Source organism: Choloepus didactylus, chromosome 2 (genome assembly GCF_015220235.1).
Source record: "Choloepus didactylus isolate mChoDid1 chromosome 2, mChoDid1.pri, whole genome shotgun sequence".
Classification (NCBI taxonomy): Eukaryota; Metazoa; Chordata; class Mammalia; order Pilosa; family Megalonychidae; genus Choloepus; species Choloepus didactylus.
In genome coordinates this window covers 15,247,812-15,269,764 of record NC_051308.1, presented here as the reverse complement: position 1 = coordinate 15,269,764, position 21,953 = coordinate 15,247,812, and the positions used below count along the sequence as shown (strand labels likewise).

The 21,953-nt window shown below is 48.8% G+C and overlaps 1 protein-coding gene across 1 annotated transcript in view; it reads left to right on the top strand.

The window, feature by feature from the left end:
* C2H1orf198 (chromosome 2 C1orf198 homolog) overlaps positions 1-21,253 on the top strand; it is a 39,027-nt gene extending 17,774 nt beyond the window's left edge. Inside the window, exons 3-4 of the mRNA XM_037820854.1 lie at positions 11,579-12,121; positions 17,779-21,253. Of these exons, the coding sequence (XP_037676782.1) occupies positions 11,579-12,121; positions 17,779-17,835 (600 nt within the window). The 3' untranslated portion in view covers positions 17,836-21,253. The remainder of the gene's footprint in view (positions 1-11,578; positions 12,122-17,778) is intronic.
* The last annotated feature ends 700 nt before the right edge of the window (positions 21,254-21,953 follow it).

Below are 21,953 nucleotides of genomic sequence, written 5' to 3'. Positions count from 1 at the left end.
TAAATTTAGATTTATTTGTACTTTTAAGAAGAACTGAGTTATTATATATTTTTCTTTCAGCATTTGATGGACTTAGAAGGCAGTAGCACTACTCCCTAGCTGCAGTTGACATCCTCATTGTCAGTAGAGAAGGAAAGACCAAGGACGTGGAGAGAGAATTGTTATGAGTTAGGAAACTTGTGTGTGGTGGGTGATAGAATTTAAAGGAGTAGTTAGTACTGTCAGCCTGGGCCTAGTGGTGCCCACTGACTAGGTGTCTTACCCATCCTAGCAAAGCAGGGTTAGCATATCTGGGTGCCCTTTCTCAGCTCCTACTTCTACTCACCAGTATTCAGAGTCTTGGTTGTTCAATAATACAAAGCAAGGATTATGATTATAGTCTATAGTGATTTTAGCTGGTTGAGTTTAAGTCTGTTCTCCCAATCATTCATTTATTATTATTATTATTACTGTTATTATTATTATTACCAGTTGCTTAAGAGCATCAAGTTTGACTGATTTTATTTTCCTATCTCCCCAAGAGTCCCAGTAGAACTGCATTAATAATTAATGACATGACAAAAAGACTTATGTCCAAAACCCAAGGGAAAGAAACAAAAGACCGGGATTTTCTGAAGACTAGAAGAGTCAGTTCTGTGTATTGGAGAGTTCTTTCCACAATGGGGGTGATGGACTTGCCTGTGTGCCTAGAATAAGGCTTAGACAGGGTGTCAGATCAGGGTTTTCAGGCACTGATACTCTTTGGTGTTTGTCTCTTGATTTTTCACTTGGCCCATGGCTGCTGATCAGAGCCCCTCATCCCAGCAGTATCAGTTGGAGAGGGCAGGATGCCGGCCATCCACAAAGCCTGTCAGGAGAGGATCCGGGTTGGGTGAAGCTATGAGGGGGTCAGCAAGCAGCCCTGGGGGTGATCGCATGAGGAACTATGTCTTTATATGAAATATTTCACAAGGGCTTAGATGGATAGGGACAGAGGGTGTTGTTTATTGCATGCAGGCAGCATCTAATACATGATTGCTGATTGCCCTCAGTAAAGTGAGCTGGCTTAGGACATGGAAGCATACTGAAAGTGAATTTATTCTTATGTTAGCATTAAGAGATGGTTTTTTGAGAACACGTGGCATTAATTCAGATGAACACATTCATTTGGCAAGTCTAGATTCCTTTTGCCTTCGATGCATCATTACGTTGGCTCCTAAACATTCTAAAAATAGAGACAAATATCTGCATCCCATATGTCTGATTTTTAATTTCCCCTGTGGATTAATAACTTAGGTCTGTGCCTAAGGCAGGTGAATGGAAATGGTCTGCCTGGAAGTTAGAGTCTTCCTAGGGATTCTGGACAATAGTTGAAGGGGTGATTGAGGTTGAGGGGGAGGGAGGGAGAAAAGGTTAGGCATTTGCAGCTTGGAATTGCAGTGGCTCCTAAAAGACAACAAATCCGGTGTCTTTAGTGACACTGCAAAGGAAATTGTAGGTGGGTAGAAAGCTCATCATCACATTGGGCTCCAGCCAGAGGCCTCAGTATCCCACTTTTATGGACTCCCAGTGTGGGTGTTTGTGAGAAGCACTAATCCTATATATGGTATCTAGGAGTAATATGTAAATAGTTACTCTGTATATTGGGAGGTAACTGTGTACTGGTCCAGAAAGCAGCACAAATTGCCCTGTGCTGGGCCCTGTGTTTGATGCTATCCTCGTGAGGAGAGCACAGAGAAATCAGAGTTAAAATGTCCTCAAGTCCTGAACCTGTTGTGGGACCCATGAGCATTTCTGGTTTCTTAAGAATTTACCTTGTTAAATGTCCCTGAATCAGCTATTTGTGGGATGGGATGTTACATCTATTACTAACTTACTGCAGATGACATTCTGGGACAAGGATGGTGCAGTGCCTGTGGTGGGCTGCTGATACAACTGCTGGGACCAGTGTGGGAAACAGTTCTTGGCAAAGGTCTCAGTCTTTTGACTCGAGAACAAATAGAGCCTAATACGTAGCAACTTGGATAGCATTCATGCTAATGCCAACTGTCCACAGACATCAGCTGGGTCACTTAGGAAGCCAACATAAATCGAGAAGGGTAGCTGAAATCGAGTTACTATGTGTTGCCCCCTTGCACGCTGTTGTACCCGAGTTCTTCGAATCCTGCTAAGTTTTTCAGCTCATTTTTCCCTACCTCAGTTTCTCTGACCCCAGCCAGGGTGGAGGAGGTGGTGGTGGTGGAGGTTGTGGAGGTTGTGTTGAGGTGGTGGTGAAGATGGTGGGCATAGTGGTGGTGGTGGAAGTGGTAGAGATGGTGGTAGTGGTGGTGGTGATGGTGGTAGAAGTGGTGGAGATGGTGGAGATGGTGGTGGAGGTGGAGATGGTGGTGGTGATGGTGGTGGTAGAAGTGGAGATGGTGGTAGTGATGGTGGAAGTGGTGGAGATGGTGGTGGTGTTGGAGATGGTGGTGTTGGTGGAGATGGTGTTGGTGGAGATGGTGGTGGTGGTGGTGGTAGAGATGGTGGTGGTAGTGGTAGTGGTAGAGGTGGTGGTGGTGGTGGTGGTGGTGGAAGTGGTGGAGATGGTGGTGGTGGTAGAGATGGTGGTGGTGGTGGTAGAGATGGTGGTGGTGGTGGTGGTGGTGTTGGAGATGGTGGTGGAGGTGGAGATGGTGGTGGTGGTAGTGGTAGAGGTGGTGGTGGTGGTGGTGGTAGAAGTGGAGATGGTGGTGGTGATGGTGGAAGTGGTGGAGATGGTGGTGGTGGTGGAGGTGGTGGTGTGGTCCATCTTTCCATTCATCTATCGGCTTGGCAGGCTTGCTGGGGAGAGGGTGCCTCTGGGACCAAATGTTGATTTTCTCTCACATGCTACTAATGTTTCAAGAGGAAAAAACCCAGCACTTGGAATGCTCCCGACAGAGGAGGCAGGGAGTGGAGAGGATTCTTTGCATTCTCAGTCATCTTGGTTTGGAGCGTTTAGAGGAGACTGCCTGAGGAGGCCGGGTCAGGTCATGGCATTGGTTCACTAGGCCCTTGGGGCTTCCACCCCCACTCTTGCATTCCTCCCCTGAGCTGTCTGGCTTTTTCCTTTCTGTCTGCCCCATCCTCCACTTGATGTTCAACTGCTTATTTTGGGATGATGAGTAGATTGGGGGTAGGGGTTAGTTCCTTGATTCTTTTAATATTGAAAGATCTCCAATGGCCAATATAGATCATTCCCAGAGTGGGAAGCCTTCTAGCTTCTTCCTCACGAAGGAAAGTAAGCATGTACTGGGTGTGAGCACTTCCTGGGTGCTGTGCCCCACTTTAGGCATCTCCAAGTGCTTTGAATTCTGTCATGCTACCCTTGAAAGGGAGGTATTTTTGTTTCCTTGTGTTTTAGTTTGCTCATGCTGCAGAATGCAAAACACCAGAGATGGATAGGCTTTTATAAAACGGGGGTTTATTTCACTACACAAAACGTCCAAGGTAACACATCAGCAATCGGGTACCTTCACTGGAGGATGGCCAATGGCGTCCAGAAAACCTCTGTTAGCTGGGAAGGCACGTGGCTGGCGTCTGCTCCAAAGTTCTGGTTTCAAAATGGCTTTTTCCCAGGACGTTCCTCTCTAGCAAGCTTGCTCTTCTTCAAAATGTCACTCACAGCTGCACTCTGTTCAGTCTCTTTGAGTCAGCATGTTTTATATGGCTCCACTGATCAAGGCCCACCCTGAATGGGTGGGGTCACACCTCCATAGGAGTATCCCACCGAAGTCACCACCCACAGCTGGGTGGGGCACATTCCAAGCAAATCTAACCAGCACCAAAACGTCTGTCCCACAAGACCACAAAGATAATGGCATTTGGGGGACACAATACATTCAAACCGGCACATTCCACCCCCTGGACCCCAAAATGACATTATCTTTCCAAATACAAAATACATTCATTTCATCACAATATCACAAAAACTTAAACCATTTCAGTAACAAAAGTTAAGTACAAAATCCTGTCAAAATCAATTTAGGCGTGGTGGGTCCTAAGGCACAATTCTCCTTTAGCTTTGGATCTGTGGACTTAGAACAAGTTATATGCTTCCAATATACAAAGGAGGGACATTCATAGGATAAACATTTCCATTGCCATAAGGAGAAAGCATAACAGGACCAAAACAGTTCCTAAAACCTGCAGGACAAACTCCATTAGATTTCAAAGTCAGACAGTCATTAACAGAATGACGTTGCATCCTTGGGGCTTGAGAGAGCGGGAGTCTAACCCTTCCTAAGGGCCTTTGTGGCAGCCCTTTTCTCTCCAAATGCTTGGGTGAGTGCTCCAACATTTCCACACATTGGGGAGACCACCTTCTCGGCCCCACCCTCCTCAAACATCGGGGCAGCTCCCGGATTCCCTTCCATCTCCGGGGAACACGCTCAACCCCTTCCGAATGGTGTGGTGGCAGCCAGGCTCTCCCCAGTTCCCTGGGAATGTGCTCCACCCTCTTTGGGACCTTGGGTGGCAAAACTCTTCCAGAGCATCGAGGTGGAATGCCCACCCTTGACCTCCAGGGCAAACTCACCCTTTCCATGCATGTGGGCTGCTCCGCTCTCCCAGCCTGAGACCTCTTGACTCCAGACCTCAACCTCCATGGCTCTGTCTTTGAAGAAACTTTTCCTTCAGTTTGTTCCTTGTCTCTCTCCTCCAGTCCCAACTGGCAGCGGCTCTGTCTGTAAAGATCTTGCAAAAATTCTGTTGGCTTCGCATGAAGCATGCAGGGGTCAAAGCCATCAGACAACAGGAGTTTCCGCAAATCCTTTCTGGATAATTCCATCTCCAATCTTGGCTTGTACTGAAATGGTGGCTGGGTTCCATGTTTGGTTACATCCTCACGTTGGGCTGTAGCTTCTGGGATTCCACCCCCTGGAAGCCCGTAATTTTCCAAGCCATCAGCTTCTGGTTTCTTTGAACCCAAGAGTTCAGTTCTAAGTTTATCTCTTTCCGCTCTCATTTTACTAAAAGCTGCAAGGAGAAGCCAGGGTATATCCTCCACAGGTAGTCTGGAGATCTCCTCAGCTAAGTATTCCAGGTTGTCACTTTTAAATTCTTCCTTCCATCTGACACCAGGACTCAATTTTGCCAAATTCTGTGCCACTTTAAAACAAGGATCGCCTTTCTTCCAGTTTGCAACAACACATTCATCATCTCTGTTCAAGGCCTCGTCAGAAGTATCTTTAGAGTCCATATTTCCACAAACAGTCTCTTTAAAGCAGTTTTGGCCTTTTCTATCAAGCTCCTCACAACTCTTCCAGAAACTCCCCATTATCCATTTAAAAAGCCGTTCCAACATGTTTGGTGTTTGCAAAGTCAGCAGCAAAAGCACCCCACTTCTCTGGTACCAAAATCTGTTTTAGTTTGCTCATGCTGCAGAATGCAAAACACCAGAGATGGATAGGCTTTTATAAAACGGGGGTTTATTTCACTACACAAAACGTCCAAGGTAACACATCAGCAATCGGGTACCTTCACTGGAGGATGGCCAATGGCGTCCAGAAAACCTCTGTTAGCTGGGAAGGCACGTGGCTGGCGTCTGCTCCAAAGTTCTGGTTTCAAAATGGCTTTTTCCCAGGACGTTCCTCTCTAGCAAGCTTGCTCTTCTTCAAAACGTCACTCACAGCTGCACTCTGTTCAGTCTCTTTGAGTCAGCATGTTTTATATGGCTCCACTGATCAAGGCCCACCCTGAATGGGTGGGGTCACACCTCCATAGGAGTATCCCACCGAAGTCACCACCCACAGCTGGGTGGGGCACATTCCAAGCAAATCTAACCAGCACCAAAACGTCTGTCCCACAAGACCACAAAGATAATGGCATTTGGGGGACACAATACATTCAAACCGGCACACCTTGTTACAGATCAGGAATTTGAGGTTCAGGGAAGTCAGATAACTGGCAGGTTAACTGGATGAGGTGAGATTGGAACTTGGGTCTGTCTGGGCTTGCAGGTGTCGGCTTCCCATGGAGGGACAGAATGGCCAGTCCGTCAGGGTGTTTCGTCCATAGAAGATTCCCTTGGTTCCAAAGGTTGGCCTTGATCGGCTGCCCCTCCTTACTGTCAACTGCAAAGTTTCCCTCCAGCCTTTAGACCTCCCCTTCCGCTGGCTCCGCGTCTTTGCCCCATCGTCCTGCTCCTTGTCAGGCCCTTTCTTTGCACTCACTCGGTCTCGTCCAGGGGTGCAGTCCTGCCCTCGGCCCTGTCCCTAACTAGGCTTCCCGAGACCCACAGTGGGCCCATTGTGGCTCCCTGACTCTGAGACCTTTCCTGGCTCTCCCTTGGGTGTGGAATCATGTCACCAAGCTCCCCCAGAGCAGCCTGCCCTTTGGCCCCAGGGTATCTTTCCTGCAGGTCCCCCTTATAGGAACTGCTGTCTCCTGCCTCAAGGGGCCCTGCTCATTCTTCCCTCAAGGTCTTTGCTGAAGCAATCCCTCCACCCCCAATGCCTTCACCCACCACCACCACCACCCACATCCATCTGTGAACATCCAACCTGCCCTCAAGAGCCAGCATAAATCCAGTCTTGCATGATTATCCCAATCCTAATAACAGCCACGTGGCTTACCTGGGCTTAGCACCTTAGGTGCTTTTCCTCATTTAAGCCTTACAACAACCCCATTTTACAGACAAGGACACCAAGGCATACAGTAGCTAGTGAGAGATTTGATCGCCGGCCGGTCCTGACTCCCGAGACCACATTCATAACCCTGATGCTACAGCTTCCAAATTTGCCCCACTTTGAACGCTTTCTCTCCCTGGGTTGCGATTGAGAAGTGCTACAGTAGATGTAAGATGCAGTGCTGGTGTTCTATTAATTATTTGTCGGTGTGCCTTTGTCCCTATTAGACGATAAGCCCCCCGAGGGCAGAGACTATTACTTTAGCCCTTAATCTTTAGAAGCACAGGAACTCAGAGTCCCTGGTACACCCTACACATCCACCCAGCTTTTGGTCTGAATTGGGTCATCCCCAGGCCACGTTGCCGTGGAAGCTGGGGAGGTGTGGACTGGTGCAGGTTTATCCCACTTGTTTTCCCAGTTCTACTGCCTGATTTCTTTAGATCCTTGGTGCTTCTTGGTGGCTTTGGTCTGGTGAAAACATAGGTGTGTGGTGTTTGGCCAGTGTGACTGTGCACACTGGCCAAACACTGGGAATTGCGCCTTTTCTAGCTTGCCCAGAGCTGCACTGTGGGGCAGCAGTTGTAGAAGCTCCAGTTTCCAGTGGCCTCATCATTCTGTCTCTTCCCTGTCATGTCACTTCCTCTCATTTTGTGATCATAAAGTTTTTTCATTTTTTTCCCTCTTCTTCCTTCTCCTCCTCCTCCTGAAGTGGCGGTGGGGAGAATAGATGTTGAATGCTTTGTGAGTTTATTAGGATTTGCTCTAGTAAACTATTATATTTTCTGACAATGTTTTTGCAGCTTTTGTCTCCACAGTTTAGATTTGCTGGCGGCTGCCAAGACAAACAATTAGTTTTGGCTGGCATGTATTCCCCCGCTTTACTGAATATTACAAATTCCTCTCCAGTGAATAGGACATAAAAATAGATGCTGGGTTCAGTTGTGGTCTCTCTGTTTTTAGAAAGGACATGGCCAGCTGAGACCCAGTTCCCCACACGAGTGGCTGACGCCCGAGTCCTGGCTTGGCCAGACTCGTCTTCCTGGCATATCCTCCCTGGGGGCTCAACCTGAGCACATGGGGCATGGAGGGTAGGGGCTGTCAGCTTTGCTGCCAGGGGATAGTGGTTCCTTATTTGCTCTTGTCTCCCCTGCTTCAAATATCGTGTAAGGCCCCTGAGCCAGATCTTTCCCCACCCCAACATTTTGCTTATACTCAGTGTGGTTGAGTTAGAGTCATCTAGCCATCACCTCCCTGACCTTCTTTATATGCAGTATCTTTCTGGGTTACCGCATGCAGTGGTGCTCAGCACTGAGGCAGAGGAGCTGACATTATCTCCTTTCCAAGATGCGTGGAGCCCAGCTCTTTCTCCACACCTGGAAAAACAGACTTGGCTACCAGAAATAAGAAAATCGCGACTGGGACTTCATTGTCTTTCCCACATCTACATTCTTCCCTCTTTCCCAAGTCCTGTGCCTATGATAGGTTCTGGGTAGAGGTATTGCTGGTGTCCTCGAAAGGGGATGTGTGCAGGGCTGCCATCTCCTGGGGCTTTTTTAAAAATGAGAATAATGACTGTGTTTACCTTGTTGGCCTGTTGTGAAGATTAAATGGGTGGATGTGTCTAAAGGTTTTCTGACAGTGCCTGGCCATGGCAAGTGCCCAGTAAGCATAAGAAAATTCACCCTTCCTCCCGAGCTCTGCCCTGGAGAGGTCGGTTCCCCTCCACTCCCTTGATCCTGAGACCTGAGGATGTCAGTGGTATCCCCGGAGTTTCTCACTGGGCCCTGGCTTCTCTCACGCTTTACTCTAATCACTGGGGTTCCACTCGTTGGGACATATAGCCAGTGTCTGTGCCTCGAATAGCAGAGCTGGGATGACTGCTACTCTGGAGTCCTTTCTGGGTGCCCAGTTTCAGCCAGTGGAGCCTGAACTGTGACATCCTCCTTAGATCTGGCGGTCGAGCCATTGTCCAGTTTTAAGGGCTCTCCCAGAGCCTTGCGTTCTGGGACTGTTAGGGGTGCTGACCACCTTCGCCTTCCATGAGCCTTTGATGGCACCTTTGGTCATTGGTCACGTGATACTGGAGGTCCTGAGGAACGGGTGTGAGGAGGGCCCTGGAGCACCTTGGGGCCCTTCTGTTGCTGGAATAGACCAGTGAGCAGGAGAGAGGCAGTTCTGCCCTCGTGGAATTTGCAGTCTGGTAGGAGAAGCCATTTCTGGACAAGTGTTATGAATGCTGTCTAGGAGACACTGGGGCTGTAGGGGCTTATGTAGGAAGAGCTGTCCAGGTTGTGGGGTTGGGGCGGGGGGCAGTTGCACTTGCCAGGGTGGGCCACCTGAGTACTGAGGCAGAGACTTGGATGCTGAGCAGGAGGCATCGTGGCTGAGGGTTGGGTGCAGGATGCGCTGGGGCTGGGGGTGTCGTGCCACGGTGTTCCAGATAAGGGGTGTTTCTTCTCCTACCTGGCTGACTTCTCAGGAGGAAAGCAGACTCTGCCAGGCCTCTTCCAGGCCAGGCCCAGGGCTGGCACAGCACTGCTTCTACCTCTTTCTATTGGTGCATGAACTTCAAAAGGCCACCCAGACTCAAGGGAGGGGAAGCAGACCCCACTTCTTGTTGGGAGGAGTGGTTGGATGCAGGAAGGAGAAATTGTGGCAGCTGTCTTTGGAGACTTTTACACGCAGGGTAGTGACATGTCCGAGTTGGGTGTTGAAAGATCAGTGTCCATCTGCTGTGTGGAGGATGGTTTGGAAGGAGGCAAGATGGCAGCAGAGACCAGTTGGGAGGCCAGATGACGAGGGGTGGACTGAATATTTCTAATGAAGAATTCAGGGTTTGGTAACTGATGGAGTGGATGAGGGGAGGAAGAGTCAACAGCAGCTCCCAAATTTGGAGGTTGGGCCAGTGGTGGAGGGTTTTGCCATTTACTGAGGAAGTACAGGTTTGAGGAGAAGAATATGACTAGTTTTGGGACTTGGTGAGGTTGCAGTCCCTTTGAAAGATCTTGACTAGATTATCTGATAGCCCTGGAGCTCAGTGCAGAGCTCCCTTTGAGAGAGAATCTGTGGCTCATTGATAAGAAGATGGTAAGTGGTACCTTCTAGGGAGAAAGCGTACATAGAGAGCAGCAGCCCAGAACTGACCTCTGGTCTGATAGAGAAGGAAGAGTGGACAGCATGGAGGAGGAGGACATGAGGGAGTGTCCCAGAAGCAAAAAGGCATTAAAACTTATTTCAAAAAGGCAAAAGGAGCCTGAAATATAATGGGCACCAGTTTAGAGAACCCCCACAGGGCAGATTGAGATCCCTGGGGGCCGCAGGCCCTGGAGAAGGCTAGTTCACCCCCAGACCCTCCACCGGACCCTCCTAGAGTCAGTTTTTATCATGGTTCCTGGCGTTCTTGGAGCTAAGTAGGATTAGATCCAGACAGGAAAAGAGATCTTTTCCTCCCCTTCTCCCTCTCTCTCCAAAACACAGGAGTGTGTTTAGAGAAACTAGATGACAAGCCCTTTTCCTTTGGGGTAAGGGGAGGCAGGGATGGAAAAGAGAACCATTGCAGGACAGAGTGACGTACTTTTAAGGAGATCATATTTTATGACCATATTTTATTCACAAAATTGAAAACAACATACGTAGGGGGAAAAAGACTTAGGAGCAAATGTGTTAGCACTTTTTCCTTCTTGAAATTCCTGTTTTCTCCGTGTTCATTCCTCCAAAACCCAGGCCTGCGGAGCTCTTCTCTTGGCATAGCCCTCTCCTCTAATCAGAGGCCGCCTCTTTGAGAGCACAGTCACGAGACCTCCTGCTATCCAGGAAGAGATGGGAACAGTCTCTGTCCTTCTCCCTGGGGACGTCCGGCTAAGTGCTGCCTGAGTTCCCCTTTGACGATGGCCCTGAATCCATCACGGACCCTTTCTGGCCGCCCTTTCTCCCCAGCGTCTGGCTCGGCCCTTTGCCGCCCTCCACGCTGACAGAACATCCAGCCCCGCCTGCCAGAGGCTCCCAAGCAAGGATCCTGACTGGAGAAATTGCTGATCTTAAAAAAGCCTGTGGTCTGATGAAGTGCTCAGTTTTAAGTGCCTCCCTTACACTACAATTTCCAGATCAAAGTCGACTCTGTTCTCAGAATCTTGGGGCTCCACTTCCGAGACATTTTTAGCAGTTTGCTTATTTAAAGAAACCTTCATCTCTAGGCCTACAGTCTCTCTGTGTCCTGTTTTGAAGTTGGAAACATGCAGAATATTCAGTATGGTTCACTCAGAAACTGTCCTTCAGAAATCAAGGTAGAGCATTAAAATAGTTACTGAAATCCTGCTACAGACCAGGCTCTGCTGTTTACAGTGGCATTGCCTCTGGGGCACCTGGCTCTTTGTACCTCAGGGAGGCCCCTGTGACTTCTCTTTGTTTGGTCTGGGGAAGCTTTCTCCCAGATCTGACTTGGCTGGTCTTCTTTTACCTTTCTCCACCACCAGGTCGGGTGAGGGCAGAGGCCTGCAAGCTGGGGCCTGGCTTTCACCCTCCCTCCCCTGCTTTCCAGTGTGATCGAGGCCGGCTCCTTCCTCCTCATCCTCTAGGTGTAGGCAATCACCCGCCAGGCCTGTGCTTCCTTAGGAAGGTGCTGGAATCACACACGAGGCGACGGGTGGGGAGGCTCTGCTTGCCGAGTAAGATTCTGTGATATCCAAGTGGTCTGTGGCATAGGTTGTGATGGGGCAGGGGGGACCTTGACATCAGAGCTCCTAATGTGTTTCAGGTATGCGTTGGGGCTCCTGAAAATAATCACTCAGGACAGACGGAAATTTCTAGCAGATAGAAAACAGTAACAAAATTGATTTAATGAATGATACTGCTAATGTATGATGCTGGGGAGATGTGTGAGCTGGCAGAGCTGTTATGGTTGGTTATAAGGATTGCTTTCTTTTTTCTCTTCTTTCTCGTATTCTGCTGGTCAGAGTCAAATGGAGTTCAGCATCTCCGCCTTATCCATCCAAGAACCAAGCAATGGCACCACCGGGAATGAGCCGAAGCAACTGTCCAAAGCGTCTCAGGGCTCGCAGGCCCTCAAATCCTCTCAGGGCAGCAAGTCCTCCAGCCTGGACGCTCTGGGGCCTGCTTGGAAGGAGGAGGAAGCCTCCTTCTGGAAGATCAATGCAGAGCGGTCCCGGGGAGAGGGGCCCGAGGCAGAGTTCCAGTCGCTGACCCCCAGTCAGATCAAATCCATGGAGAAAGGGGAAAAGGTCGTGCCTGCCTGTTACCGGCAGGAGTCCACTCCAAAGGACAGGGAGGCCAAGGCAGAAAGACCCGGCAACCTCCGACAGGAGCCATGTGTCCTTCCCAGTGTGAGCATCGAGCGCGAGAGACCCCAGCCCATGCAGGTCTCTCCCAGCACGATGAGCGAGGTGGTCCCCTCTGAGCCCGTGGGGAAGCTGTCCTCTCCTGATGCCAAACAGGATGATATGGAGGATGTTCTGTTACCGGAACCCGAGCTTGCACAGGTGAGTGGCCCTCGGCCAGTGGCTGCTTCAGGTCAGGTTGGGGGGCCCTTCCAAGAGGGACCGAGGGGCGAGCTTGCCTAGGATGGGCAGGCCACATGGATGCCCAGGTTTCCCCTTCTTCCTCCTTCCTTCCCCTGCCTTCCTCCTTAGAGTACACGGGGGTCCGGAGACCTGGGCTGCTAGTCAGCTCTGCGCTGATACCTGCGCAACTAAACGCATTTTGCAAGTCCATCTTCATGCCATGACTTGTTTGGCTGGTGAGTGGCTGTGCCCCAAAGAGTGTCCACTGCCTTTCTCCCCAGGTGTGTGAGGACCAGGGAAGGAGGAGATGGTGGGAGGGGAGAGTGAGCAAGGGAACTCAGGAGGAGAAAGCTGAGTTTGGTGTGAAGAAAGAGTCAGCAGATGTCCTGAGGAGCAGAGGAGGCAGGTCAGGGTGCAGAGCCACAGCCCAGAACACCCGTGCTTGGGATCTAAGGGGACTCCTGCTTCAGGGATGGGCGGCTCCTCGTGTCCAGCAGGGCCAGAAAAGGGATCCTAAAGGAAAGAGTCTTTCGGTGGATGGAGAACTAAAAAGAAAGGGACGTCCATGAGTCTCCGTGGGTGAGGTGGGGTGAGTCACGAAGAAAGGAACCCTGTAAGAGATAAATGGTGTAAATGACTTCTTTGAACTCCTTCCCCATTTTTTTTTTTTTTTTTGTGGGAATGGTGGCCATTGTTCTTGGTCATTGTGCTTGGCTTGCATTTGTTAAGAATTTGAAATGGCAAGAAGACAAAATGTTTGGTAATGACTTTAAGTGGAACAAGTGTTGGGAGGTTTTCACACACACACAAATGCAGTCATCTTATGTTAGAGGGAAGCTTTGCTTTTGAGGCATTGTTTTCTAAGAAAGCAAGAAATTTGGATATACGCATGTCTGGGAACCATTTCCGGGAGGCAAAGGGGGTCCATTCCTACGTCTGGACTGATGTCGTCCTGCAGAGGGATTGCCTCACAGCAGCTACCAGCCACGGCTTAGCTCCTCTCTCATAGCGTTGTGCTGCTGTCATGGAAAACGCTGGATGCTTTCCATGATAGTAATGGTTTATGGTCGCTCAGAGATTTTTTTCAGAGGAGTCAGGGTGCTTGCTGAGTCTCAAAGGAGGGAGGGAGAGGATGGGAAGAGGGAAATCTGCTCACCAGATGCGGAAGGCAGAGGGAGGGAACGAGGGCCTGGGGGCTGCAGCAGCTGGCGCCGTGGGCCCCACCATGGGGGACCCCATGGAGCCAGCCTGCTCTCCCTGTCCGGGCTCAGATTCCCAGCATCTTCTGAACTGTATGCTCATGTGTCTCCAGGGCCCTGGTTGAGAGCTCTGGGCCTCTTCACAGGAAGGCCGCTCTCCTGGTGCATTCTGACCAGGGTCTGCCGTCTGCCACCAGGGCCCACCCCCCCCCTTGCTGCCTTCCTCCCACCCTGGGGCAGCCGGTATGGGCTTTTGGTACCGAGAGTAAGGTGGACAGCAAGCTGTTCTTGCTGCTTGGAACCCCTCCCTCACATCACCACACTTTGGTGGAAAAAATGCCGAGCAAATCACCATCTGGCAAGGCTTTGTATGCACATGATTTCCTAGCTCCAAACAAGAATCACCCCGCAAGATAAGCTGTGATCTCCATTTCATAGGTGAGAAAACTGAGGTCAAAGAGGCTCAAATTTCCTACTAATGGGTAGCAGAGCTAAGGTTAGAGACGAGGTCTCCTGACTCCAAGTGCTCTTCCCATTGCCCCTTTGAAAGAAAACAGGCATTTGGGGGAGTTCTTAGGGGAGGGGGCTGTAATTCAGCTGCCGTCTAGAACAACTGGGAGGCCTGAATACGGGATTGGGAAGTAGCTGCTCAGCTGCAGTACCTGGAGCCAGGCAGGGCCAGTCTGGGCTGTTCACTATGAATTAGGAGACCTTTGAGCAGCACTTTGAAGTGGGGCGAGGACCTGATGTGGGCAGGGGCTGTGGGACACTTTCCAGCAGGGACGAGTACATGCAGGTTATGGGGGTAGGTGGGGAGGAGGATACTGAGCTGCAGACGAAGGATAAGGTGAGGCGGGTGAGGCAGGGAGTCTGGATAGAAGACCTTATTGCTTAAGAAGGTTGTTGCCTTGGCCATCACTAGTAGAAGGATCCACAAAATGTGGCAGAATGAGTCTCAGGAAGGCTGATGAGTCTTAGATGTGGAATAAATGGCAGCCAGACGGGACGGGTGGTGGAGGGGTGATGGGCAGGCAGCCCCCACAGCTCTGCCGACTGAGGCCTCCCAGCCTGGGGGGTGGACGGGTGGTGCCGAGGTACAGGGAGACACATAAAACCATGCCAGCAAGTGGTTGCAAAGGGCCTGAATCAGTTAGCGTTCACCCAGAGGAACTGAACCAGTAGGGGATATAGGGAGATTTATGCAAAGAATTGGCTTGAGTAATCATGGAAGCTGGCTAGGGAAGTCTGAAATCCATAGTGCAGGACACCAGGAAGGGCAGGGGCAGACTGGGACCCTGGGGCTGAAGCTCCTGATCACAGGCGGAATTTCTTCTGGGAATCCTCAGAACTGTTAAGGTCTTTGAACAGATTACATCAGGCCCACCCAGGTGATCTAGGATAATCTCCTTTACTTAAACACAACTGATTATGGTCTTTGGTCACATCTGCAAAATATCTTCCCAGCAACACTGAGATTAGTGTTTGATTGAATAACAGGGGACTGTAGCCTGGCCCAGTGTCCACATCAAAAAGACCATCACAGGCATCCAGCCAGATGTAGGGCTGGGGCGGCCTGGGGGAGGCACAGGTGAGTGTGCAGGAAGGACAGGTTCCTCTCGTGGTGGGGAGGTGAAATGCTTATCTCAGGAACATTAAACAGAACTGCCTTCTCTACTGCTCTGAGTAAGGAGCAGCCCTTTTCCCTGGAGAGAGTTGGCTGTGAATAGGACAAATAGATGGAGAGGGCCGAGGGAGCAGGGAACCTGCCAGGAAGTGGGAAAGGGGGTTGGTGTGAAGAAAGAAATGGGTGAATTTCTGATTCCTGACCCCCTTCGTAAACATAGAAGGACCGAGAACTTCCTGATGTGATCATCCCTTGATGAGATCGATCTTGATTTTGAACATTGGTCCAGTTTGCTAAAGCTGCCATTATGCAAAATACCAGAAACAGACTGGCTTTTTTTTTTTTTTTTTTTTTTTTTTTTAATTAAATTCAGTTTTATTGAAATACCTTCACACACCATACAATCATCCATGGTATACAATCCACTGTCCACACAGACTGGCTTTTATAAAGGGGATTTATTAGATTACAAATTTATAGTTCTAAGCCCATGAAAGTGTCCAAACTAAGGCATCAACAAGAGGATACCTTCTCTGAAGAAAGGCCAATGGTGTCCAGAAAACCTCTGTCAGCTGGGACGGCATGTGGCTGGCATCTGCTGGTCCTTTGCTCCTGGGTTCTGGTTTCAAATGGCTTTCTCCAAAATGTCTCTGGGCTTCTGTCTCTCTTAACTTCTTTCTCTCAGCTTCTGTGCATCCGTGCTTGTTGTCTCAGGGCATTTCTCTGAGGGGTCCTCTCTTATCTTCTTCAGGGCAAACTCTGGGCTTCATCTCCAAACGTCTTTCTGTCTGCATCTCCAAGCATCTCCCAACATCCTTCTGTCTGCATCTCCCAGAGTCTCCGAGCATCTGGGTCTGTGTGGGCTCTTAGTCTCTTAAGGACTCCAGTGATCTAGTTAAGACCCACCCTGAATGGGTGGGGTCACATCTCCATGGAAAAAAACTAATCAAAAGGTCCCACCCACAGTAAGTCTACATCCACAAGACTAGATTAAAAGAACATGGCCTTTCCCGGGGTACGTAAGAGTCTCAAACCAGTGTAGACATGCTGGTGCACAGAAAGCCTGCAAGCTCTGCTGTTTTTAAAGGTGTCCCCTGGGGACTCTGCACCTGGGGCTGTCTTGGCTCAAAATTCTATAAGACCTTCTCTTTGGGGACTGTCTCTACAGCCTGGGGCCCATTCTTTAAGGATGGGCTTGGCTTTTGGAGCCAGAAGGAAGTTTTGGGCACACTCAATAAGCCCCACCCCTGGTCTCTGTGCTCCGTGTGTGCCCCCCTGGGCCCCTGGCTGCCTTGGGGTTGGGTGAACCTTGCTGACTTATTTTCCTACGTGTCGTTGTCATCCGGCCTCCATTGGGCCCTCGGTATTCCTTGGCCACCTTGTCATCATCTCTTAAGGATTCTTGCCTGGAGTGGTGGTTCTAAGTACTTCCTCTCCTGTCACCACCTCTCTCAGCAAATGACCGCATCTGTTATCCTCCCGAAAAGAGGAAGCCCTGTGATACAAACTCCCTCCACTTTCCATCGTCTCCACGTTGGTGTGCCATCCTCTGCTCTTTCTCATGTTTACTGCACCATCTTAAGCCAGAGCTTTGGAGCCCATCTTTTCCTGCCTCCTCTAGCTCCTTGCCCCATCTCTTATCTTCTTTTTGTTTTGCATCTCTAATCTTTTCCTCTATCAGCTCTCCTCTAAATAGTTCTCTTTTTCTGATACTCTGAGGTTAAGTCTCCCTCAAGAGGTGGTATTTATACAAAATATACAAGAGTCTTAATCACAAAGAGAAGTGTAAAGTGTGTGTGTGGTGGGGGGAGTGGACAGCAGAGAGATCACAAAATGCCTTTCAAAGAACAGATTTCTGAGATCAAAGCACAGGGTGAAATGCCACAGCATTTAAGAAACTGGAAAAAAATCAGAAGAAGAAAAACTTGACTGAACTGCTTTGGATTTCCACATTCGGGCTCACGGTGCTTCAGTCTCAGATGCGGCAAACCTGGGCTGAAGACAAGCTTCTAGGATAAGTCGCTTAGTCCAGGCCTTGCCATTACCTCCACGTAAGCATTTTCTGTTTGCCAACTGTGCGGAGGCGGCAGTGTCTAGTTTCCTTCCTCAGGAAGATCTTAGCCAATCAGATGAATATCTGCTAGAGTTAGAGTGGAGGAAAAAAGGCATCTTAAATCACAGGCTGCTGAGCAGAAGAAGCCTGTTGGAATGTTTAAATGCAGCAGCACCTTGAGACAGCCCACATGTGCAGACAGTCCCTTTGCATCGAGCCCCATTTCATTTAAATGGTCTATCCTTGACACTGAGAATGTTCCTGGTTTAGGGAAATGACTCCAGAACCTTTAACATAATCTGAAAGGAATAAGTTTTAAATTCTTTCCTTGTATTTTTCATTCCCTGAGCTTTGCAAGTTTTTTGTTTTGTTGTGTGTGTGTGTTTGCTTTAACATTAGAAAGAATATCTTTGTGATTGGTTCTGTTTCGTGACGAATAAATTTCGACATGTCTCTGTCATTCAAAAATAGGAAAAAAATATTTTTTTCTCCTTTTCTTTGTAGGTAAGTCTATAAAGCTGCACAGGGACAAGCCTGGGGAGGAAGTGGGGAACGTTGGGGGCTGGCAGGGTGTGGCCGGCATTGAATTTTATTTAATTTTCAGGTTCCAAGCACTGAGGTAAATTGAGGTCAGGGAGCCTCTGAGACAGAAGCAGCCTACTTCATCTGGGTCATTTTAAGTGAGATGCTGTTTTTAGATTATGTGCAACTGAAAAAAAAAAGCTCCTGCCTTACTTCAGTGTTTTTGTCCCTTCTACAGGTCAGCTCAAGTAATGTCATCTTGAAGACGGGATTTGATTTTCTGGACAATTGGTAAAATGAGTTAGACAAGAAAATAAAACCAAGAACCCCAAAAAGTTTTCCAAAGTGGTGTGGTGGAGGAGGATCAAAAGGGCGACATTTTACCTGTGCGTTTTCCTAGTTTCTCTATACTCTTTCCTTAATCATTTGGAAACTGTTAAATATTGCCTTGTTCAGATATTTCCTTTTTTTGGTAAGACCAGATATATATGCTATTTTCAATGATTTGATAACAGTTTTACCTTTGGAATTTTTAAAGACCATTAGAAGGTCAGTAAATATTGTAAATGAAACATCTGTTCCATGCTTCACTCAATTTTCCTGTTCCTCAAAGAAAGAAAGAGTTTTCCTCAGCCGTGTCACAGATGTCATAAAAGTGATGTCCACTACTTCTCCTTTATTCCCCTTCTCCGTTTTTTTAACTGTAGGGGGTTAACTTCGATTGATGGTGACGTCCTCAGCCAAAATGGCATCTGCACCCTGGCTGTGACCCGGGAAAGATTTGCCCCCAGTATGTGCTCACGCAGCACTCCCAGCCTCCCCGGGGGTTCTCTTGATGAGGACACATTCTTTGTGCTGTGTGCCACCCTCCACCCTCACACCGTTTCTCGGAAACAGGCTATCGGCGTATAGTAAAGCTTGTCTTTAAGCTGCGCCCTAATACTTATTGAAACTATTGATCATTGTTTAAAAAAAGCTGCATGTTTAAAAATTTTGTATTAACTTTTCATTATTTTGTATCTAGATTTAGTAGCCATAAGGCTATCACTTTTCTTGGTTTTGTACCAGTTTCTTAGAAGTTCTTTGTTACTTAAGTGACTGGTTGGGTTATTCCCTGTACCGGGCATAGAAAGGAGAAAGGGTGGATAGCAGGCATTGCTGGAGGACAGAGCTCTTCTGGTTAGCTGTGCTCAAACCTTCTAGCATGAGACTGGCAGGGAGAGAGGGCATCTTTCATCCCAAGAATTGGCCAGACTGCCTCGGATTGGACCTCCCCGCCCCCAACCCCGACCACCACCAGGAGTGGACGAGTCAAGCTTCTGCATCACCTGGCAGCACCCCTCCTGGAGACCTTGGAGGCGTCACGGCACAAGGGGGTCTCTTAGAGCTGGACTTCGCCACCCACTGTGTTGCCTGCTGCTCCGGTCACCGCTGACTGTTGCTGAGGCCCAAGGCTGCCTGGTGGAGAGGGCTGACCACGCTCCACGTGGGGTGGGGGAGTGTGGGCCTTTCTGTGGGCAGCCGTCCCGGCCGTTCTGCTGCCCACACAGGGCTCCCTGGCTGGCTGCACCTGAGCAGCACGGGCATGTGGTGTGTGCCCCGGGTGGAGCTGCAGACCCTGTGATTACACATTGCCTCTCACTGTGTTCTCCTCACCTGAAGCCTTAATTCCTTTGAACCCTCGCCAGTGAACATTTGGTTTCAATACCAGGGTGTGTATTTTTAACAAGTTTAATGGTTTTCTGTTTCATAGGACCCTCTTCTGAAATGATTTCCAGAATGTTGTTTCTGGCTCTGAGGTAAAGCATGTGGCAACTTTTTAATTTTTTTATTTTTTTGCAGGGAAGTTTCTGCCAAAGCTGTGGCTTCGCCAACTTTCGGGTTGGTTCCTGCCAATTGCTTCATGTCCCTAAACTTCCTTTGGCCCGTGGAGGTCTTGGATTTTTACATTCCTCCTATGGTGACTGACTATAACTTGGCCAATATAGGCTTTTTCTGTACTGCTTAAGTATAGTTGATTTATGCAAAGGGGGAAAAGGCTCTGTAGCATTGCGATGAGGGAAAAAGGAGCTTAGAAGTCCCAGCTGGACCAGCACGAGCAGGGTGCCAGCTCTCCTCTTGGCTTCCAGCCACTTTTCACAAAGGGAGCTCGAAGCGCGGCTTACAGCCACCCTCCACTCAGCCTCTCGGCCACGGGGTGTTTCGTAACCCAGCCTGGGAAAAGGAGTTCCTGTTTTGTTTTTTTTAAAGATGTATAGATGTTTGTATTCCTTGGTGTGTGTGTAGCAGGGAAGAAAGGTCTAAGGTCTGGGGCATTGGTTGAAGGCGATCTGTCTGTTCTCTTGGGAGAGGATTTTAATTTCCATCTAACTTTCTCATAAAGCCCGACAGCTCCTTAAAGTCCTTGGAGCTTCGGGGATGTGGGGATTGTTGAGAGCTTCTGCCACGCTTAGAACCATCTTAGGCCCAGCATCCACCAGCGTTTTGTTAACTTTCATCATATTTTTTAATTTCCTAATGATAGAGCCTCCCACAATTAAATGTAAGATCAATAATTGGGAATGGGTTTGCTCAAGCTTCTGAAGGTGCAGAGTCAGAAGGGGGAGAAGTGGAAGATTCGAATTCAAGCTCTCGGGGTGTTTCATTCTGCCCTTACCTACAGGATCTTATTCTCAACCCCGGGCAAAGTTTGGACAGAGATGGTGTTTTCATTTAAACTCTCAGGCTGTACAAGTTACCACCAACTGCTTGGCTTAAAATAGTCGAAATTTCTCTGTCATGCTTCTGGAGTCCAAAAGTCTGAAATTGAGGTGTCAGCAGGGCCACATTCCCTCTGAAGTTCTAGGGGAGAAGCCTTCCTGTCCTCTCGCAGCTTCTGGTGGCCCCAGATGTTCCCAGGCTGGGGCGGCCCCACTCCAGTCCCTGCCTCCATCTGCCTGTGGTTGTCCTCTCTCCTGGTGTAGCTTCTCTTTGTCCAAATTCCCCTCTTCTTATCAGGACACCAGCCAGATTAGATTTAAGGCCCACCTAACCCAGTGTGACCTCCTCTTAATTTGGTTACATCTGCAAAGACCTGACTTCCAAACAAGGTCACCACCCCAGGTTCCAGGGTTGGGTCTTGAACGTCTCTTCTGGGCAGGGTGTGGGGGGGCCCTATCCAACCCCTAAGAGATGGTCTCCTTCCCCTTTCTCATGGGAGCCTGTGTTCCCTGAGCCCAAGTAGAGGAAAATTAAGCTCTTATTTTGCCACATGTTTTCTGTTTGTCAGGATGGAGTTTTCTTAAACCAGGAGTTTATATTTATTAAAAAAAAAAAATACACACTTCTCAGCCAAAGCCTATATGTGATTTTGGATCCCCCACCCGGACCTCATGCTTTGCACCTGGGATGGAGCTGAAGGATTCAGTACATTGCCTGGGGTGACTGCATTTTACAAAAATCTCCCCAAGAAAATTAGAAACCAGTCTCTGTTCTTTGACCTGAGGGGCCGCTGCCCTCGGCCGCCTGGAGTTTTGGAGGACTGCCCACACTCAGGACAGCTGTGTCACCCAGCTCTCACCGCTGACACCTGCCAGACGCCAGGAGCGGCCACCACAGTGGTCAGTGCGCCACCTTCCTTTGATACACATTTTCAAAAATGATAAATTCTTACAACTTGTAACTTGTCATATTTTATATTAATGACCTTTAATAAAGCCATTTAAAATATGCTAGATATGTATATTTTGGTCTCTTCACAAAAAACAATAAGGGATAGCTATATAGCACATAAGAGTGCCCTCCAGAGTGACCTCTCGACTCCATTTGAAATCTCTCAGCCACTGAAACTTTATTTTGTTTCATCTCTCTTCACTTGTTTGTTGAGGAAGGCGTTCTCAATCCCATGATGCTGGAGCCAAGATCATCCTTGCAAGTCATGTCCCATGCTTCCAGGGAGATTTACACCCACAGAAGGAAAAACAAATGATTAATACTAGTTAAAGCGAGCTTGAAACCTCCTCGGGAAACCCATTTTCACAGCTTTGATGCTGCTCCCTCTGCAGGCCATGGGAAAGCGAGGCTGGAATGCACACAGCCCCAGCAGGGGTGGGCTTGGGCCTTGAGAGCCACTGTGTAGTCCTTTGGGTAAAACTGAAGCTAGGGTAACTTTTTCCCTAAAGCAAGTGGCTCAGAAAAGGAAATCCTAGCTCCCTGAAAGCTTTCAGGTTGAGTCTGACTTGAAGCTGATTTTTGGTGGAAAAAATGCAAAATTAAGCACGGCCACTTGGTTCTATTCTATTCACTAAAATACAGGTGGCAAATTGCCAACTATATGTCAAGAAGAATGTTCAGCTGTCAAGTTTCCATATCAAATATGTTTTTAAACTAATCCATCTCAAAGGAAAGACAAAGGTCTACCCTTTGCAGTGAGAG